This window comes from Lonchura striata, chromosome 2 (assembly GCF_050655825.1).
Source record: "Lonchura striata isolate lonStrDom1 chromosome 2, ASM5065582v1, whole genome shotgun sequence".
Classification (NCBI taxonomy): domain Eukaryota; kingdom Metazoa; phylum Chordata; class Aves; order Passeriformes; family Estrildidae; genus Lonchura; species Lonchura striata.
Window position 1 is genome coordinate 154560370 of NC_140704.1, and position 16315 is coordinate 154576684.

Below are 16315 nucleotides of genomic sequence, written 5' to 3' on the forward strand. Positions count from 1 at the left end.
GATGAGGGTGACATGGTCTGCCTCTGGTTGGGATAAAGAATCTGGACATGGTCCTGGGCAAGGTGGCCCTGCTTGAGCAAGTGGGTTGGGCCAGATGCCCTTGGAGGCTCCTTGCAAATGAAACTATACCCTGATTCTGTGATTCTTTGCCCAAATACTTGGTCTCAAGCTCCAGGTGCATGTAGGTATTTCAGCACTGAGCAGAGGAGACTGTCAAGTTGTCATGACAACAGGGAAACCCTGTTGATTACCTTAAAAACAGTTCGATCTGTGTGGCACTTGGTTCCCAGTGGCTTTCCCTGTGCAATCTGCTCTCTGAACCTCCAGGCAGGCACAGCCCAGCATCACCATGACCTACACATGGATTGGGAACCTTTCTCTCATGGGGAGAACCTTTTCCTGGTGTGTGTTTTAGTGGGAATTGAGATGACAGCCCAGCACCATGACCTTAGGACACAGAAATCTCCACGAACAGGATGCCAGCAGAGGTTTTAGCAGTCTCTGTGCTTCTCCCTTAAAGCTGCTGGACCAAAATCACATCTTGCATTTCATGAGATCAACCAATTCTTTTAAAACAAAGCCTTTGGCTCCCAATTTGCTCATTAAAAATAAACCCAACTTCACTGCAGTCACACATTCCAATGCCCTGTGGCCCCCTCAGGCAGAAAGATATTGTTCTAGGAAAATAAAAACTAAAACAACCCATAAAGGTATTCAGAGAAGGACTACAATGATTTTTAAAGAGCTTTTGTTGACCATTATATGATAAAACCTATAATACAGCATCCAGTGTAGCCTGAATTCGGTTTGACCTTGTGATTTCAATCTGTAATGGAATATAAAAGTGTGCAGCTAAAAATAGCATTCTCACTCAGTTCTCCTCCTTCTGTGCACACCTGCTGTACTGGCAGGACTTTTTAATCTCACCCTGAGACAGTTTTAGTCTTACCAAGGTTCCTTGGATAGACAGAGACACGCATGGCCACCCCTGTCCTCTTTGCCCACACTCTCCATGGCTCAGCCTTCCTCCTGCCTCCTTCCCATCCTGCTTGTCCCCAGCTGTCCCTCCAGCTCACTCAGCCACCTCAGAATGTCTGGATTATGGTGAGGAACTGAAAACGCTGTGAAAGTGGTGGAAGAGGAAAAGGAGAGGAGCTGTGATGCTTTTCTTCAGCCTCTCGTGGCATTTGCAAAGCCCCTGTGTGCAAACGTGCTTTGAGGAGAAGACAGATAGTCAGCAGAGCTTGTTTCAGGTGGATTATAGTTTATGGAATCTGTCACTGGAAAACTGGTTATTGTTTAACAGCTCTGTCTTAAGCTGGCAAAGTACAGGTAAAGAAGAGTCACTGCCAATGTCTTTATCAATGGGGAAAAAATAGGGAAGAAATGAGGCAGAGAAACTCCAGGACAGCCTGGGACCAGGAGCCTGATGATTCAGAGTGAGATCCTGGCAACAAAACAGGAAAGGAGAAAATCAGGCTGCCTGGGATTCAACCTTAAACCACAATTGTCCTTTGGTGTGGTTGCTTTCAATAGAGGGAGCTGAAATGAGATGATCTTTAAGATCCCTTCCAGCCCACACCATTCTGCATTTCTATAATTTTATGAAAAGAAGATGGGAGATGAGGTAATCTCTTCTCCAGAGGGTCTCCAATATTTCCTTTTGTTTAAAATCTTGCCCTCCACCCTAAGTTCTATCAGAGTGTCATTTTATAACTATTTTGCTTTATTTTTTCTTTTTCTTTTTCTTTTCTTTTTCTTTTTCTTTTTCTTTTTCTTTTTCTTTTTCTTTTTCTTTTTCTTTTTCTTTTTCTTTTTCTTTTTCTTTTTCTTTTTCTTTTTCTTTTTATTTTTCTTTTTCTTTTCCTTTTTCCTTTTTCCTTTTTCCTTTTTCCTTTTTCCTTTTTCCTTTTTCCTTTTTCCTTTTTATTTTTTCCTTTTATTTTCTTCTTTTTCTTGGCTTCCTGTTAGGATTTCCCAGTCCTCCTTCTCCTCAGCTCCGTAACAGTCCATTTTACCCAGCACATGCTCCCAGTTCACGTGTGAGGGCAGAAACCTTTGCCTGCAGAGAAGCTCCTGCTGTTCTCATTAGGATTTCATCTACTCCAAATTCTCCCTCTCCTTGCAGATAGGGCCAAATGCCAAGGAGCTGTTCAGGCTGGTGGAGGATTTCATTGATGTCATCGGCTTCCGCATGAAGGATTTCCGGGATTCCTACCAAGTCACGGACAACCTGGGTGAGTTCATTGGCACTCCCCACATCGGGGAGACCCCCAAAAACTATTAATTACTGTGAAAATGGATAACCTGGGCTGTGGGGAGAGGAGGAGGGAGGGGAGGCAGCAGGTGGTGGGATGTTAAAAGGTCTGGGGGAAGACATGGAGGGGCATAAATACAGGGTGGCTTTTCTCCAAAGGAGTTGGGATTTCATGAGGAAGAAGAGAGATCCACAGAGAGATCTGAGAGATATCTACTAACTGGAGAACAGATGACGAACTGGGCAGAATTAGACTCTTTCTTTTGTTTCTTGAACACAAGAACAGCCCAGCAGCCAATGGAGGCAGTGAGCAAACAGCAGGCAGTGTTTGATTGATGCTGTGTGCACAATCTCAGCGTGGAACTTGTTGCCAGAGGAAGTTGCAGAAGCCAAAAAGTACAGATGGGTTCATGATGGGATTAGGAAAGTGCATAAAAGAGAGGTCCATTGGTGGCTGTTAAAGTCGATGATCTGGATGCAGCCAGGAGCTGAGGAAGTCCTGCTGATTGCTGGGAGGACAAACCAAGGGATGTCTTGTTCTTTCTCACACTTTTTATCAGCTGCTGCTGGCCACTCCTGCAGATAAGGTGCTGGAACAGACTCTCCTGTGCCAGATTTAATGCAGGCAGGATCCTTCCAGCAAAGCACAAGCCCTGTGCTTTTATCTTCTTTCATGCACAGATATTTCCTCAAGAGAGCATCACTCCTATGGCTCTCAAGATCCAATCTCTCTGATTTCCCACTAATGCTTCCCATGTTTTCTTGAGCACACATAGAATTCACTGAAGCTGGTTCCACTTACTGGTTTCATGTCTTGCTTCTCCACAGTCCTTGGTATTCATAAACTGCCTGCAAACGCAGCAACCGACATCACCTTCCCCATGAGAGGCTGGAGGGGAATGGTGGACTGGGCCAAGAACTCGGAGGACAAGGTCACTGTCTCCAAGAGCATCCTGTCTTCAGGGCTCTCAGGTAGGCAGCACAGCCAAGACAATATTTTTCCATCATTTTCTAAGAGTGGTGCCTTCCGTTTGCTTTGTCTTCAAATCCTCTTCCAGATCAGCTGGATTTGCTCACAAATGTTTGGACATTGAAGCATTGATAAGTGCAAATAAGGCTTTCAAATATGGCCTGACTAGATTTCAAACTAAACTCCTCACAAAAATGCAGGGGCAGGTTTAGTGCCTGGGTATGGATGTTTAACTTTCCATAAAGAAGGAAAAAATTGGCAAACAATTCTTTAGGTGCCCTCCAAGCCTGGATCCAGAGCTGATGGAGCCATCTGAGGGTGAGTAGCTGGGAGTCAGCAGGTCAGGCTGATCAGCTGAGTCTGCTGCTTGGACAAGCTTTGATAGGTCTGGGGATTTATGGCCCTTGTGTGAAATTTCCTGCCCCCAGAAATGAAATTCAGAGGTGTTTATCACTGAGGCTCCACATCAGGGCGTGGATAGGAGCCCCAGCATGGAGGTGGTGCCTCAACGAAGCTGGCCTCACTGCCAGATCTGGAAATCTCTCATTGCATGCTAGGATAACCCAAAACTATTTATTAAAAAAAGACAAACCTGGGGGTTTCTGGGATGGTCTGATGGATGAGAGTCTCAGGAACCAACACACTCAAGGTGCTCATCTTTAGGCAGACATTTGGCAGGATTGAGCCCTGAGTTCTCGAAAGCAGGACCCTAAATTGGGCTGATTGGTGATGGGATTTACTTTTGGCACTCGTGGCTTTGAGAGCTGCTGGCTCCCCCTTCCTTGGGACAGAGGCTGGAGACTGAGTTGCTGCTACAAAAGTCCTTTAGCCTCGAGTTGTCACACCAGGACCTTTTGTCTTGGGTCTCCCTGCTGGGGATGGCATCAGCCATCACTTCAGCTTGGGAAATCTGAGGGCAAGAGCAGTTAAGTGGTACCCCCAAGGGTAAACACTGAGTCACTGGCAGAGCAAGGACCTTGTCAAGTGCTCCTTGTGCCTGGTTGTGCCTTGCAGACAGTGTGAGCTTCTTGGGAGAAGCTGGAACAAGTTGGGAACTTTATCCCAGTTTCTTTGTGGAAGCTGTGGTGCCTTCAACTTTTGAAATCTTTAATTACCTATTGGATAAATTGCTGAACCAGACCTAGATGAGGCTGATCCTGCTCTGAGGCTGAGGGCTGTCCCAAAAGTATCCAGCTCCCCATGGAGATGTGTTCTAGACTTTGCTCCAGGGCCCCTGAGCTGTAGTGACTGAGCAAACAAAACATAACTTCCACCCTGAGGAAACAACTTCCAATGAGTGTTCACCTCTCCATGGTTTCCTGAGTAGCACCCAGGGCTCTTCTGCTTCTGTTTTATTCAGTATCTTGTGCTGGTGGTGTAGGTTTTGAGGGGTTCCTCAGTGATTCCAGCAGAAATCCACCTCTGTTAGTTTTGATCCTCGCTTTTCACTGGGAACAGGAGTAGCTATCCTGAGCAAAGTACAAGGACAGGCAGCTTCTTGAGACCAAATCCAAACCCCCGCACTGCTGGCAGCTGACTTTAACAGCTGATTTTGATGGGCCAACACTGATTTATGCAGCTGGGTGACAAAACAGCTCTACAAGCCTGTCTGTCAGTCTCTCCCAGTTATGTGCTCACCAGATATCCCAATTTGATGATAAGAACGAGAGACATGCAGAGCTGTGCCTGTCCTGCAGTGATGGAGCAGACACACTGTCAGCTCAGCCTCAGTACAAGATATCAGAGAAGCCCCACCTGGTGCTTTCCCAGGCTTCTTCAGCATTGTTTTCCACACAGCCACTTGCTTTTTCTCCCCCATGAAAATCCAGCCCAGGGGCTGCCTCTGCTGCTCGTGATTTATCAGGGGAAGTTTGGGCTTTTTGCAGCTGGGGCACCGTGAAGTGGTGGAGGAGGAGGAGGATAAATAAGAGCAGGAGGAGGTTAAGTGACGTGCCCAAAGGTCACACAGATGATTCAGAGGCTCATCTGGATCTGCTGCAGCCCCCAGAGGCAGCACATGAGTTTTGGGGTCAGAGCAGGCGCAGTGGGACCTCTCCCCTTCCCTCTGGCCCTGTCGGCGCGAGCGCAGCTCTTCTCTCTGACGGCCTGATAGCTGTGGACGGCTCCAAAGGCCTTGAGGTGGCTTCAAGAGACCTTTCCCCCCTGCGGATTTGTCTGCTGTGGTGCTGTCAGAGGAATTTGGGGGTTTCTGAATGGGGGAGCACCGTTTGGGAGGGGTGAGCCTTGGTGAAGGCAGAAATCCGGGATGCTGGGTCACCCCAAAGGTGCTGAGCCCTCCCTGTAGTGACCGCAGCCACTGCATCCCACTGCAGTGATGTTGGCATTGGCCATGCCCCAACAGAGAGCCCTCCAGCACTGGCCATGCTCCTCCAGAAGCCAAATCCTGCCCTGGGGTGTCCCGTGGGGACAGCTGCCACCCTGGTTGTCTCAGTGCTGTTGTCTCCTTCCCTCTCCTCCGGTGTCCTGCAGTGTCGGACGACTCCTCTGTCTTCGTGGTTGGGACCGTGCTCTACCGGAACGTGGGCAACATCCTCTCCCTGCAGAGGTAAGAGGGGCTGCCTGGGCATGGGGAGCAGCTGGGAATCACCAGGATGATCCCTCTGGCTGCTGAGCACTGGTCCTCCAGGGAAAAGTAGAGATCACTGGGTGCAACCAGACAGAATTTGACCTGCAGTGAGAATATTTTGACCTCATGTTCAGGTGGGGCCACGCATCGCAGGTCGGAGGTGCAGGAATGTTTTCCCCATCCATGTGCAGCACCCCAGACACGAGGCGAGGATGCTCAGTGCTGCTGTCTCCCTCTTCCCTGCCACCCTTCGCCCTCCAGGAATGGAACTTCACCCTGCCCTCCTGGTGACGGGGGATTTTGGCAGCCCTGACAGATGGGGGATGCTCAGCTGCCCCGATCTTCCCGAGCTGCCAGCCACACTGAGCCCTGGAGAGCAGCAAGGCAGAAATCAGGCTGGGGAGGAGAGAGGGGAGCAGAGCACGCCTGGCTGCACACTTCTGCCTCGGGCACCGAAGCTTTTGTGTTGAACACTCCCTTCCCTTTTCTTCACTCCTCTTCCTTTTCCTCTCACACTTTTTTTTTTGTTTTCCTCCTCAATGACTGGTACTGAGGCAGTAAATTAAGCATCCTAAGGCACCTTCTAAATCTGTTCTGCACTGATTAGCGTGAGCCCATTTACCATAAACACCAGGGCATCTCTCCTCACCGATAATCATTTAAATACCTCCAGATTTAGCACTGGCAATGGCAAAAGAGCTCTGAGTGAGTGCAGAGAGGAATTAGCCAGCCAGCCAACTGTATTCTGTAATATCTTCCATTACAGCAGTGGGAATTAGATCAGAAGGGCAATAAACATCATTGGCTCAAATGATCCAGTGGTATTTCAGCTTCCTCTGGCCAGGCAGGGAATGAGCTCTGATAACCAGCAGCTGCAGCAGCCGCAGCCTCCGATCTGCGTTCCCAGAGGAGAGCTGATTTAAGATGTTCCTTAATTAAAGGACAGTCCCTCTTTAAAAACATCTCGAGTCTTGAATCACTTGTGGACAGTCAAATGAAAAACAAAATAAAAGATAAATGAAAGCAGCAGTAAAATACCTCTTACTTCAGTGCTGTGCAAATGGACACAGCATTAAAAAGGAGAATGTTGTTAAATAACCACGTAGCTGCCTATGGGTCAAAAATATTCTGACAACTGAGGAGAGCAGTTATTCCTGGGTACACATAAGAAATATGGACTCAAACCCTGGACTGGACCACTCTGATTCAATGCAGAGGGTTTCTTCCAGGAAGGAAAAAAAGTGGATTTAACTCAACAAACAGCACCAGCTGAGCTGTTCCTAATTGTCCCAATTTACCTCCCCCCAAGCAGCAATTCCGTCTCTGAGTCACACATTACTCTGTCCCCTTGGATCCAGAGAGCCCAGCAGATCTTGGCAGCCGTGGCAGTTGGGATGGGCTGCACACAAAACCTGATTTTCCAAGCCAGGGAGGTGAGAGAGGCGCTTGGTCCCAGCTGGACTCTGCTGCAGAGGATGTGGACAGCAGAGAGCCACCAGCCTGGCTCTCCCTGTTAGCCAGCACTGTGCCCACAGCCCTTTGCACGCCCTCGGTGCCCGCTCAGGAGCCCCCTGAGCTCCTGCTCAAGCACAATCTCTGCGTGTGTTGTTTCCTTCCCAGAAGACGAACTGCAACGTGCTTGTAGGAAAAGCAACTCATCTTCCTCCTGAAAGATTCCCCGTGACACTGAATCCTTCTCCGCCCCCGACAAGCTGCTCAGCTGCTTAATTACCTTCTCTGCCAGGAGCCTGCCTCTCTTTTTAAGGCTGAATTTGTCTGGCTTTCACTTCCAGGCATTTGGCCTTCGGGTGGGTGACTGAAAAGCCCCCCCACGTGCAAGGAACTATCAGACAAGCTTTCCAACAGAGAAATTTTGTTTGTTTTCCTGCACCTGGATCGATTTTGTGTCTCTGTTTTGAAGTCCATGTGCTGTTTCCACCTCTCAAAGTGAAATTGAACCCAACAGCAGAGTGGAATCCAGACAAGGAGGGTGCAGACATTCTTTGCTTCGTCCCAGTGGAGGGGATTTTAAAGATCATCCCATTCCAACCCCCTGCCATGGGCAGGGACACATTCCACTATTTCAGGCTGCTCCAAGCCCCATCCAACCTGGCCTTGGACACTTCCAGGGATGGGGCATCCACAGGTTCTCTGGGCAACCTGTGCCATGACCTCACCACCCTCTGAGCAAAGAATTTCTTCCCAACATTTGATCCAAACCTCTCCTCCTGTAGTTTAAAACCATTCCCCCTTGTGTTGTCATTATTTATCCACATTAAAAATTGCTCTCCATTGTTTTTATAAGCCTCCTTCAACTTCTGGTTGGGCTGCAGCTTCTTGGCCACTGATCACCCTTCACGGTCTGCACACCGGTGGCTCCTGTGTTCCAACAACTTGCCACGCTGAAAAATCAAATTCTCTTTCTGTCTGTGTTGGCTGCATCGATTCTCAGCTGCCCCTCAGCCCCCACAAGGAGGTTTGGGTGTCATCCCTGCTGCTCCTGCGAATATTCAGCAGCACTGACCCAAGGACTGACCCTTACAGACACAGCCTCTAATGAAGACATGCACTGCTGCTTGCCTTTCAGCACATCCCAGTTTTAGCTTCTTACAGCTGCCTGCTCCCATTGATTTACTCCTTTACTTTTACTCTGTAGGGTGATAGTTGGGCTTTGCCGCTTCATTCTTTTTTCTTCTTTTTCTCGTTTAGTTTTTTCCTTTTTTTAAAAGGAAAAGATATATTTTTGATTTTTTTCTTTCTCTGTTAAATCAATGTTGTTGTTCCCTCTAGTGTTAGTGGAACAGTAGCTTTTTGAGCATCCACTTACACATCTGTGGACAATTCCAAATATTTTCCCCCTTTTTTTTCTTTAAACACTATTTTTTTTAAGCTGCTGTTAAGCAAGTGCAAATCTTTCCCATCTAATTATTTTTTAAAAAGAAAGATAAAATCCAGAGAGAAAAGCAAACTATTTTTGCACAGTTTGTTAAACTTCAATAAATGCAGAAAAATTAGGAAACTGTATATTTTGATGTCCAGTGTCCAGGGAAGTGCCTACAAAGAGTTTGGCTTTCCAGGAAGGAGAGATACCTCCTCACTTGTTGCCCCTCCCAAGAGCCAAATCTCCCAGGGCTGCCAGATTTATTACAATATTTGTCTGGGCACAGACATTTAGACATCTACATGAAAGGTTTGGCCTTTTTCCATTTGCTTTTGGTCCTCAGGGGATGAAGATACACACCAGTGCCTCCAGCCAGGATCCTGTGCTGCCCCAAGGATAAGCAACCATGCCTCAGCCTCACTGCAGTGCAGGCTAAGCCAGCCTTGGAGAGGCAAAACGGGATTTTTTTTGGGGGGGAAACATGTGGAATCATGGAATATTCTGAGTTGGAAGGGACCTGCAATGCTCACTGCAGTCCAAATGAGCTCCTCATGGCAGAGACAGAGAATGAGCCCAGGAATATTTTATTTCTGGGAAAGATACAGACTCTAAGGCCAGTTGCTTTAGGGGTTGATAAGGTTCATAAAATGGTTTGATTTTGGATGTGGTTTGGCTGTGAGGGGAGCCCAGGGGGTGCATCAGCAGCAAATGTCTTGGGGAGAATTTTATAATAATGGGGTCAACCCCTTTCTGCACTGTGTACTCTAAACCTTGCACCCCCAGTGATGGTTGCCACAGGATTCCCTGCTCCACAAAAACCCCTCTAAAAGCTCTCTTTCCCCTCTCCTCCCCAGGAACAGCACCGTTCTGAACTCCAAAGTCATCTCTGTGACTGTGAAGCCATTCCCTCGGTCTCTCCTCACCCCTCTGGAAATCGAATTCTCCCACCTGTACAACGTAAGTGGTTCCTGGGAACCTGCCCCATCCCACGGCTGTGTTTGCTTCTGCAGGGCAGGAATGTGTTGCTGCAAGGAAGGAGGTGGTTTTGATAGGCTCCTGACATCTTCCCCCCAAAAAAACAAAGCAAACTTCATTTCCAGAGCAGCAGGAGGGTGACGCTGCTGGCACAGGGGACATGGCCGTGATTGTCCCCAGTTCACACCATTTCATCGTGGGCATCATCACACAGGAATAATTGTGCACTCATTAAAATAACTTGATGTAGCAATGGTCTTCCTTGAGGAGGGAAAGGCAGGGGGAAAGATTGTTCCCATTAATTCTGGAATATTACTGTTTTCCTCAATGCTTTCCATGGCAGGCAAAAATTCCCTCCGGGTTCCTCTGCTCAACCCTAAGCAGATTTATGGGATGGACATTTACATACCCCAGGGCCCATTCTTGTGGAGATTAGATGCCCTCCTGAGGCTCTACAACATGAATATTGAGATCTGTTGTGTCTTTGGACTTTGCTGGAGGGATTTTTCCAAAGCTGTCTCAGCAGCTGGAGTCTGAGGCAAACCTCTTCCAGGAGGCTTTAAACACACCTGACCCCCTCCTGCAGGGCTGTGCTTTTGTCCCACAAATGCAGAGGCTGTATTTGATCCACTTTCCAGAAGGGAGCAGCAAAAGGATTCTGTGTGAGAGGAGGGATAAGGAGGAAGATCCGTGGGTTGAGTCAGGAGAGAGGCAGAGTCAAACCCCTCTGCAGTGCTCATGATGCAGAACGAACCAAAGCATGTTTTATTCTGCCTTTTCAATCCCAGGGTGGCAAAAGCCATTCCAAGGATTTGAGATCCATGACAGCTCGTCTGGTATATCCCAGACACCCCATCCTTAGGGCAGTGGAAGGAGATTTACAGGCCCCACATTCCTCATTCCAGTCCAGACACTCCACAAACAGCCTGACACTGATTTGTTTCTGTTTTCCCTTTCTTGTCTCCTGGCAGGGAACCACCAACCAGACCTGCATCCTGTGGGATGAAAATGATGGGTGAGTCCTGTGGGTTTCTCTTCACTCTCAGAGGTCTGTTTGCTTTTTTGGGTGAAATCATCACAATTTTAACAGTGATGTGTCAGTTCTTGCTGTCTCCACTCGCTATTTAATTTGCCCTGATGGGGAGTGCTTCTTCCTTCACACGTGCACTGCTTCTCTCTGAGCTGTCTTTTAGTGCTGTTTTGGATTTTTCCACATAAAGGATGCATGAACTGGGACCCAGGACTGTGGAACTTCTCAGATTGAGCTCAGCACAGCTGTGCTTGGGTCTCTGCAGTGCTCACCCCAAATCATGCACTGTAAGGAGAGTAACAAAAACTCAGTTGCAAATATGGCCTGTGGAGGTGAAGTTCAGGTGGTGTGAACTTTGCATTGTGCTGCTGTGATGTAGAAAAATGATTTTTGCCAGAATTCCAGCAGTGACTGCTGCTGTTCAGGAGGGTTTGAGTGATGTGCTTGTGACCAGCAGGGAAAAAAAAAAAACATCTCAAATTACCACGAAGATTTGGGACCATAAATTCCATATGGGAAGTTGTTGTCCAAGAATGTGCATCATAGAAAGAAAAAAATAAAAACCCACAACCGCTCTGAAAGTGAGGTCTTAAATCCTGAGTGAACTTGACAAGGATACAAAGTGTTTGATTTAATGGTGGTTTTACTTCACTGACTTTTGCATCTCAGTTTGAGCACCTACCTGGCTCCTCTTCTGCTTGCAGTCAGTTCCTCTCCTTGAGATCTCAGACATTTGGCACATGCCCCTGCATTTATTATTGTTATTTATTATTATTACCAGTGCATCTGAAAAATGATTCTATTCTTGTCCTTTTATGCTCCATTAAGTAGCATATGCACACAGAGGCAGGCATCATATTTACACTCAGCTCAGTTCCTGTTGGTCTGGGATTAATTTGGCATCTCTGAGTGGATCCAAAGCAAAGCTGAAGAACCCAGAGGTTCTCCCTGCTTGTGCAATCGCTCCTGTGTTGTAGCCCAGGGCAGAACTGGCCCCTCTGGCTTCTAGTGAAAAATGTTCCAGCATTAGAAGATGGTTGAGATGCAGGTGGACTTTTAAGAAATTAATAAAAGGGGGTTTGATAGTATTTTCTGTGTGCCAAAGAGTGTGTGGGTCAGCACAGAGGGTTGGATTGGGGGGAAGCTTCAGGAGCTGGCCTGCTCTGCTGGATCTGATGTTTCTCCAAGCTGGAATGGAATTAAAGCACTTGTACAACAGCCCAGTCTTTGGCAAGTAAAGGCAGGAGCTGGAACCACTGCCCCTTTTGCTCTGCACTCCATCCCATTGCCTTTGGCTTGCCAAAAGCAGAGAGAGGGTTGTGTCCAGGAAGATGGAGATGTTTCCCTGGATTCAATTAGCTGCAGCCTGAGCATGAAAAGAGCAAAATCCAGTTTGGGCATGGCTGAGGGACAGGGATGCCATTCAGGGTGGCTACAGGAATCTGTCAGAGCTGGCACTGGGAAGTGCCTGGTAGGACACAGATGAAGGCTTGCCCAGTGCTGAGCATGGACTGAGAGGTTTGGTTGTCATTTCTGAACTGGAGGCAGAGCAGCCCAGTTCAGCATCATCAGCTCTGCCTCATCCTAGAGAATGGTTTGGGTTGGAAGGGATCCTAAAGAGCATCTCATTCCAACCCCTAGACCAGGTACTGCCTGCCCTGGGAGCTCTGGCTGCTCCACACTCTTCCTCCCAAGGCTCAGCAGCTTCTTGGGCTGTCTGTTGTCCCTCTGGAAGTGCAGGATGCTGGGATTCCTTTCAGTCTTCCATCACTGCATCCTCATGGCACCAAAGAATGGGAGCTAAGAGCTGAGCAGGAAATTTCTTGCCACCAAGGCCACAGGTCAATTTTCAAGGATGGATTCCAACCCCCCAGCAGATTGGTTGTGCAAATGCTGCTGCTAAGCCTCCACTTTCTCCATGTTTTGGGATTTTAGGGTGTGTGTGTGTGCATGCCTGCAAGTGTTTGCAACCAACATTTCCAATCTTGAGCAGCTGAAAAGCCCCAGATCCTGATGTCAGCAGATTTTTGCTCGGACAATGTTCCAAAACTTAGAGCTGATCCAGCAAGCTCTGGCGAGGGGAGCTGCCAAACTGTTGGTGCAATATTTTAAAAGCTGATTTGCACAACATTTGAAAGCTGATTTGCTATCACTGCCGCCTCTTGGGAAAGTCTAATGAAAGGCAAATTATGCAAACCCTGTTCCCCAGTCCTGACTGCTCACCTCAAACTTGAACAGTGCTCTGGAGCTGTTGAGGGGTTTGAATCACAATTTTGGGTTATTGTTTTCTGCTTGGAACAAGAACTTTTGCACCCTGGTATCTGGTAGAGGTCCTGATTGGTTTCTCTGTGCCAGGAAACCTCATGGTTCAGCCACTCTTTTGTGGTTCCCCTCTTTGCTCCCTTCTCCTCCTTCCTTCCACCTCTCCCTGTGGCCTGGAGGTTTTCCCATCCATCAGTCTCATAAGGTGGTTGTGCCAATGGGTGAATCTAAGGGTGTCCCATCCCTGGAAGTGTTCAGGATCAGGTTGGATGGGGCTTTGAGTAACCTGGTCTAGGGGAAAGTGTCCCTGTCCATGGCACAGGGGTTGGAATTAAATAATTAAATGTTCTTGAAGGTCCTTTCCAAGCTGAGCCGTTCCACGATTCTGTGAAATCCCGTTTCCCAGTTCTGACCCATTTAATGGTTTTACAGCTTCATTTCTTTGCCTGTTCTCCCCCTGCTGCATTCCCTGTGTGGCCCAAGCCAGCTTGTTGTGGTGTTGCTTTCTCAGAAGATGCTGAGCCCCCTGAAAATTCCTCTTTTGCCTCTCTCCGTGTTCCTGTCCAAGGATGGGTGGCCAGGTGGAGCTTCCTGACACTCACAGCCACCCCCCTGAGGCTGCAGATCTCAGTCACCCAAATTCCACCTGATTCCTAACCCTAACCCTAACCCTAACCCTAACGTGATTCCACTGACCCAGCCTCTGGTTTTAACCCCTTGCCTCCTGTGACTGAACAGGTACAGAGGCTGGAAACCTGGAGCAATCCTCCCTTGAGAGCTCCTGCCTGTTCCTGCAGCCACCTGAGCTTCCAATCCCATCCAGAGCCAAAATCCTTTAAAGGTCACTTAAAATCCATGGGCTGTGAAGGGTTGGACTGTAAAATTGCAATTAGAATCAGACAATTATCTGGTGACCACGTGCTTCCTCAAAGATGGAGCTGTCGAACAGAGCACTTGGAAATAGAAAAAGAGGAAGGACCCTTGAGTGTTCATTAATTTGCATTTAGATGGATATTTAAGCTTGTACTATTAACAATGGATTTTTGATTTATTAATCCCAGCCCTTGTGAGTGACTCTGAGATTCGTGGGTGGCACCTCTTCCTCTCTTTTCTCTTTCCCTCGCCCCCAACTCCTCATGGCATGAAATAAGAGGGGAGAAGATCAGGGACTAATTTCTGTTGTGTTGGGTGCTGCGAGTGTGATTAATGAGCTTAGCATGGGCTGGGTAAATTGAAAGTTGAAATCAGAGAATGATTTGGGATTCTCTGGCTCTTCTCCAAGGGTATTCATCTGGAGTAATTATTGGCTGCTTAGCCCTGATGAAGTGAAAACCCAGGCAGGATCTGGTCTCCTGCTCCCTCTTTTTCCTCCTGGGACAGGGGAGGAGTTGATAAATAGAGCCATGGTTGTGTGCTCATGTTCTTGTGAGTTTCATTTCTCACCTGCCTTGCCCTGGTGCACAACAGGGATTTCATTTGGCAATGAGAACAGGGAGACAGAGCCAAGGTTTGTTACTGGTGCTGACAGCATCACTTCACGTGCCTTTACAACTCCCTGAAAGGACGTTTTAATGAGGTTGGAGTCAGTCTCTTCTCCCAGGTAAAAAGTGACAGGACAAGAGGAAATGGCCTCAAGATGCACTGGTGGAGGTTTAGATTGGATATTAGGAAAAAAAATCATCACTGGGAAAGTGGTCAGGCTTTGAAACAGGCTGCCCAGGGAGGTGGTGGAGTCACCACTCCTGGGAGTATCCAAAATATGTGTGGATGTGACACTTGGGGATGAGGTGTAGTGGTGAGCATGGCAAATGTAGGTCAAGAGTTGGGCTCAGTGATCTTTTCCAGACTTAACAATTCCATGATTCTGTGGCTGCAGAGGAAGATGTGGGGCTATTTAGTGTTGCAAGGCTGTCCTGCTGCCCCATGGGGCTGCTGAGTCTGGGTTCAGGCCGTTGAAGCTGTGTTTGGGTGTTCTTTGAGCACGGGATCAGGTAAATGAGGAGAACTGGTGTGAGATGGAAAGGGACAGTCACAAACCACAAAGTGTGGGATGTCTGACAAGGGCATGGAGTGATGGGGCAAGGGGAATGGCTTTAAAGTGAAATAAAGTAGGTTTAGATGGATATTAGGAAGAAATTATTTGCTGTGAGGGTGGTGTTAGAACCCTGAAAACTGGAATGCCCAGGAAAGTCTCATCCCTGGAAGTGTCCAAGGCCAGGCTGGACAGGGCTTGGAGCAACCTGGGATAGTGGGAAGTGTGCCTGCCCATGGCAGGGGGTTGGAATGAGAAGATATTTAAAGTCTCTTCCATCCCAAAATCCTATGAAGGGTCTGGAGAGGCAATATGGGATCAGGCTGCAACAGGTGAGCGCAACTTGTCCCCTCCTTGGTGACAACAGGGTCCAAGCCAGCTGAGGGCTTGTATTTTAGCCCCTGGTGCAGGAGACAAAATCAGGCCATGCAGGTGTGAAACCCAAGCCCAGACACACAGGGAGGGAGATCCAGCAGGTCTGCATTGCCAGGGGAGCCCTCATCCCACAGGGAACACCTGGCTCCTGAGCAACTCCTCTGCTCTTCTGTCTCATTTTAATAACTAAGCATTATAATAACCAGGCATTACAATAACTGATCTTAAGAGGCCTTTCCAAACCTTCAAAAATATATGCATAAAAGCTTTTCTGCTCCTGGAAAAGAAAGCGCCTCAGGAATCTGTGGTGTTAATTCAAGGACACCCTCGGCTTCCCTTGGGAAAGATTGTTCCAGTAATTAAAGCCTTTCACCTACCTGACTTGGGAAATGCAAACCTCACTGTTTAGAAAGGTGACCTGTACCAGCAAGGTTAGGCTTGGAGAACAAAACAAACACTGCCTCAGCTCTGGGGTGAGGTGAAATCACCTGGAAACTCGTGGTATCCCAAAATACACCTCCAGAGGCTGAGGACAGTCCTGCTCAGGGGATTTTTTCAGACAGGAGCTGCTTGACGGGTAAGGTGTGTGTTAGTCCTGGAGGTGCCAGAGACACAAACCACTGGGAGAGCTTTGAAGTGTCAGAGCAAGTTTTTTTGGGGTGTTTCTGTTCGTTTGCTTTGTCTGGAACAACTCAGAGGAGCTGAATATCCCCAAAATATCCTAGAAGAAGGAATTGTTTGTATAATTTTTTTCATAGAGTAATTGTACTCTTTGGTGTTTGTGGTCCAGATACCCCATGAATCTTGAAGTGCAGCTGCTTTGCCTGAAATTCCTGGTTTTTGGGTGGGATAGCCAGTGTCTAATCTGCAGAATCTCAAGCTGTCTGAATTCCTGACTGCACATCCTGCAGGATAAAAGGAAAATCCTTGCAAGGCAGCACAAGGA

General features: G+C 47.9%; 1 protein-coding gene across 16 annotated transcripts in view; it reads left to right on the forward strand.

Annotated features, from left to right (window-relative positions):
• ADGRB1 (adhesion G protein-coupled receptor B1) overlaps nucleotides 1-16315 on the forward strand; it is a 283024-nt gene that overhangs the window by 153677 nt on the left and 113032 nt on the right. For all 16 annotated transcript variants that reach the window (XM_085572623.1, XM_085572625.1, XM_077781806.2 and 13 more), the window contains 5 exons: nucleotides 2129-2237; nucleotides 3086-3229; nucleotides 5718-5793; nucleotides 9550-9652; nucleotides 10642-10685. In XM_085572623.1, coding sequence (XP_085428749.1) covers nucleotides 2129-2237; nucleotides 3086-3229; nucleotides 5718-5793; nucleotides 9550-9652; nucleotides 10642-10685 — 476 coding nt within the window. The remainder of the gene's footprint in view (nucleotides 1-2128; nucleotides 2238-3085; nucleotides 3230-5717; nucleotides 5794-9549; nucleotides 9653-10641; nucleotides 10686-16315) is intronic.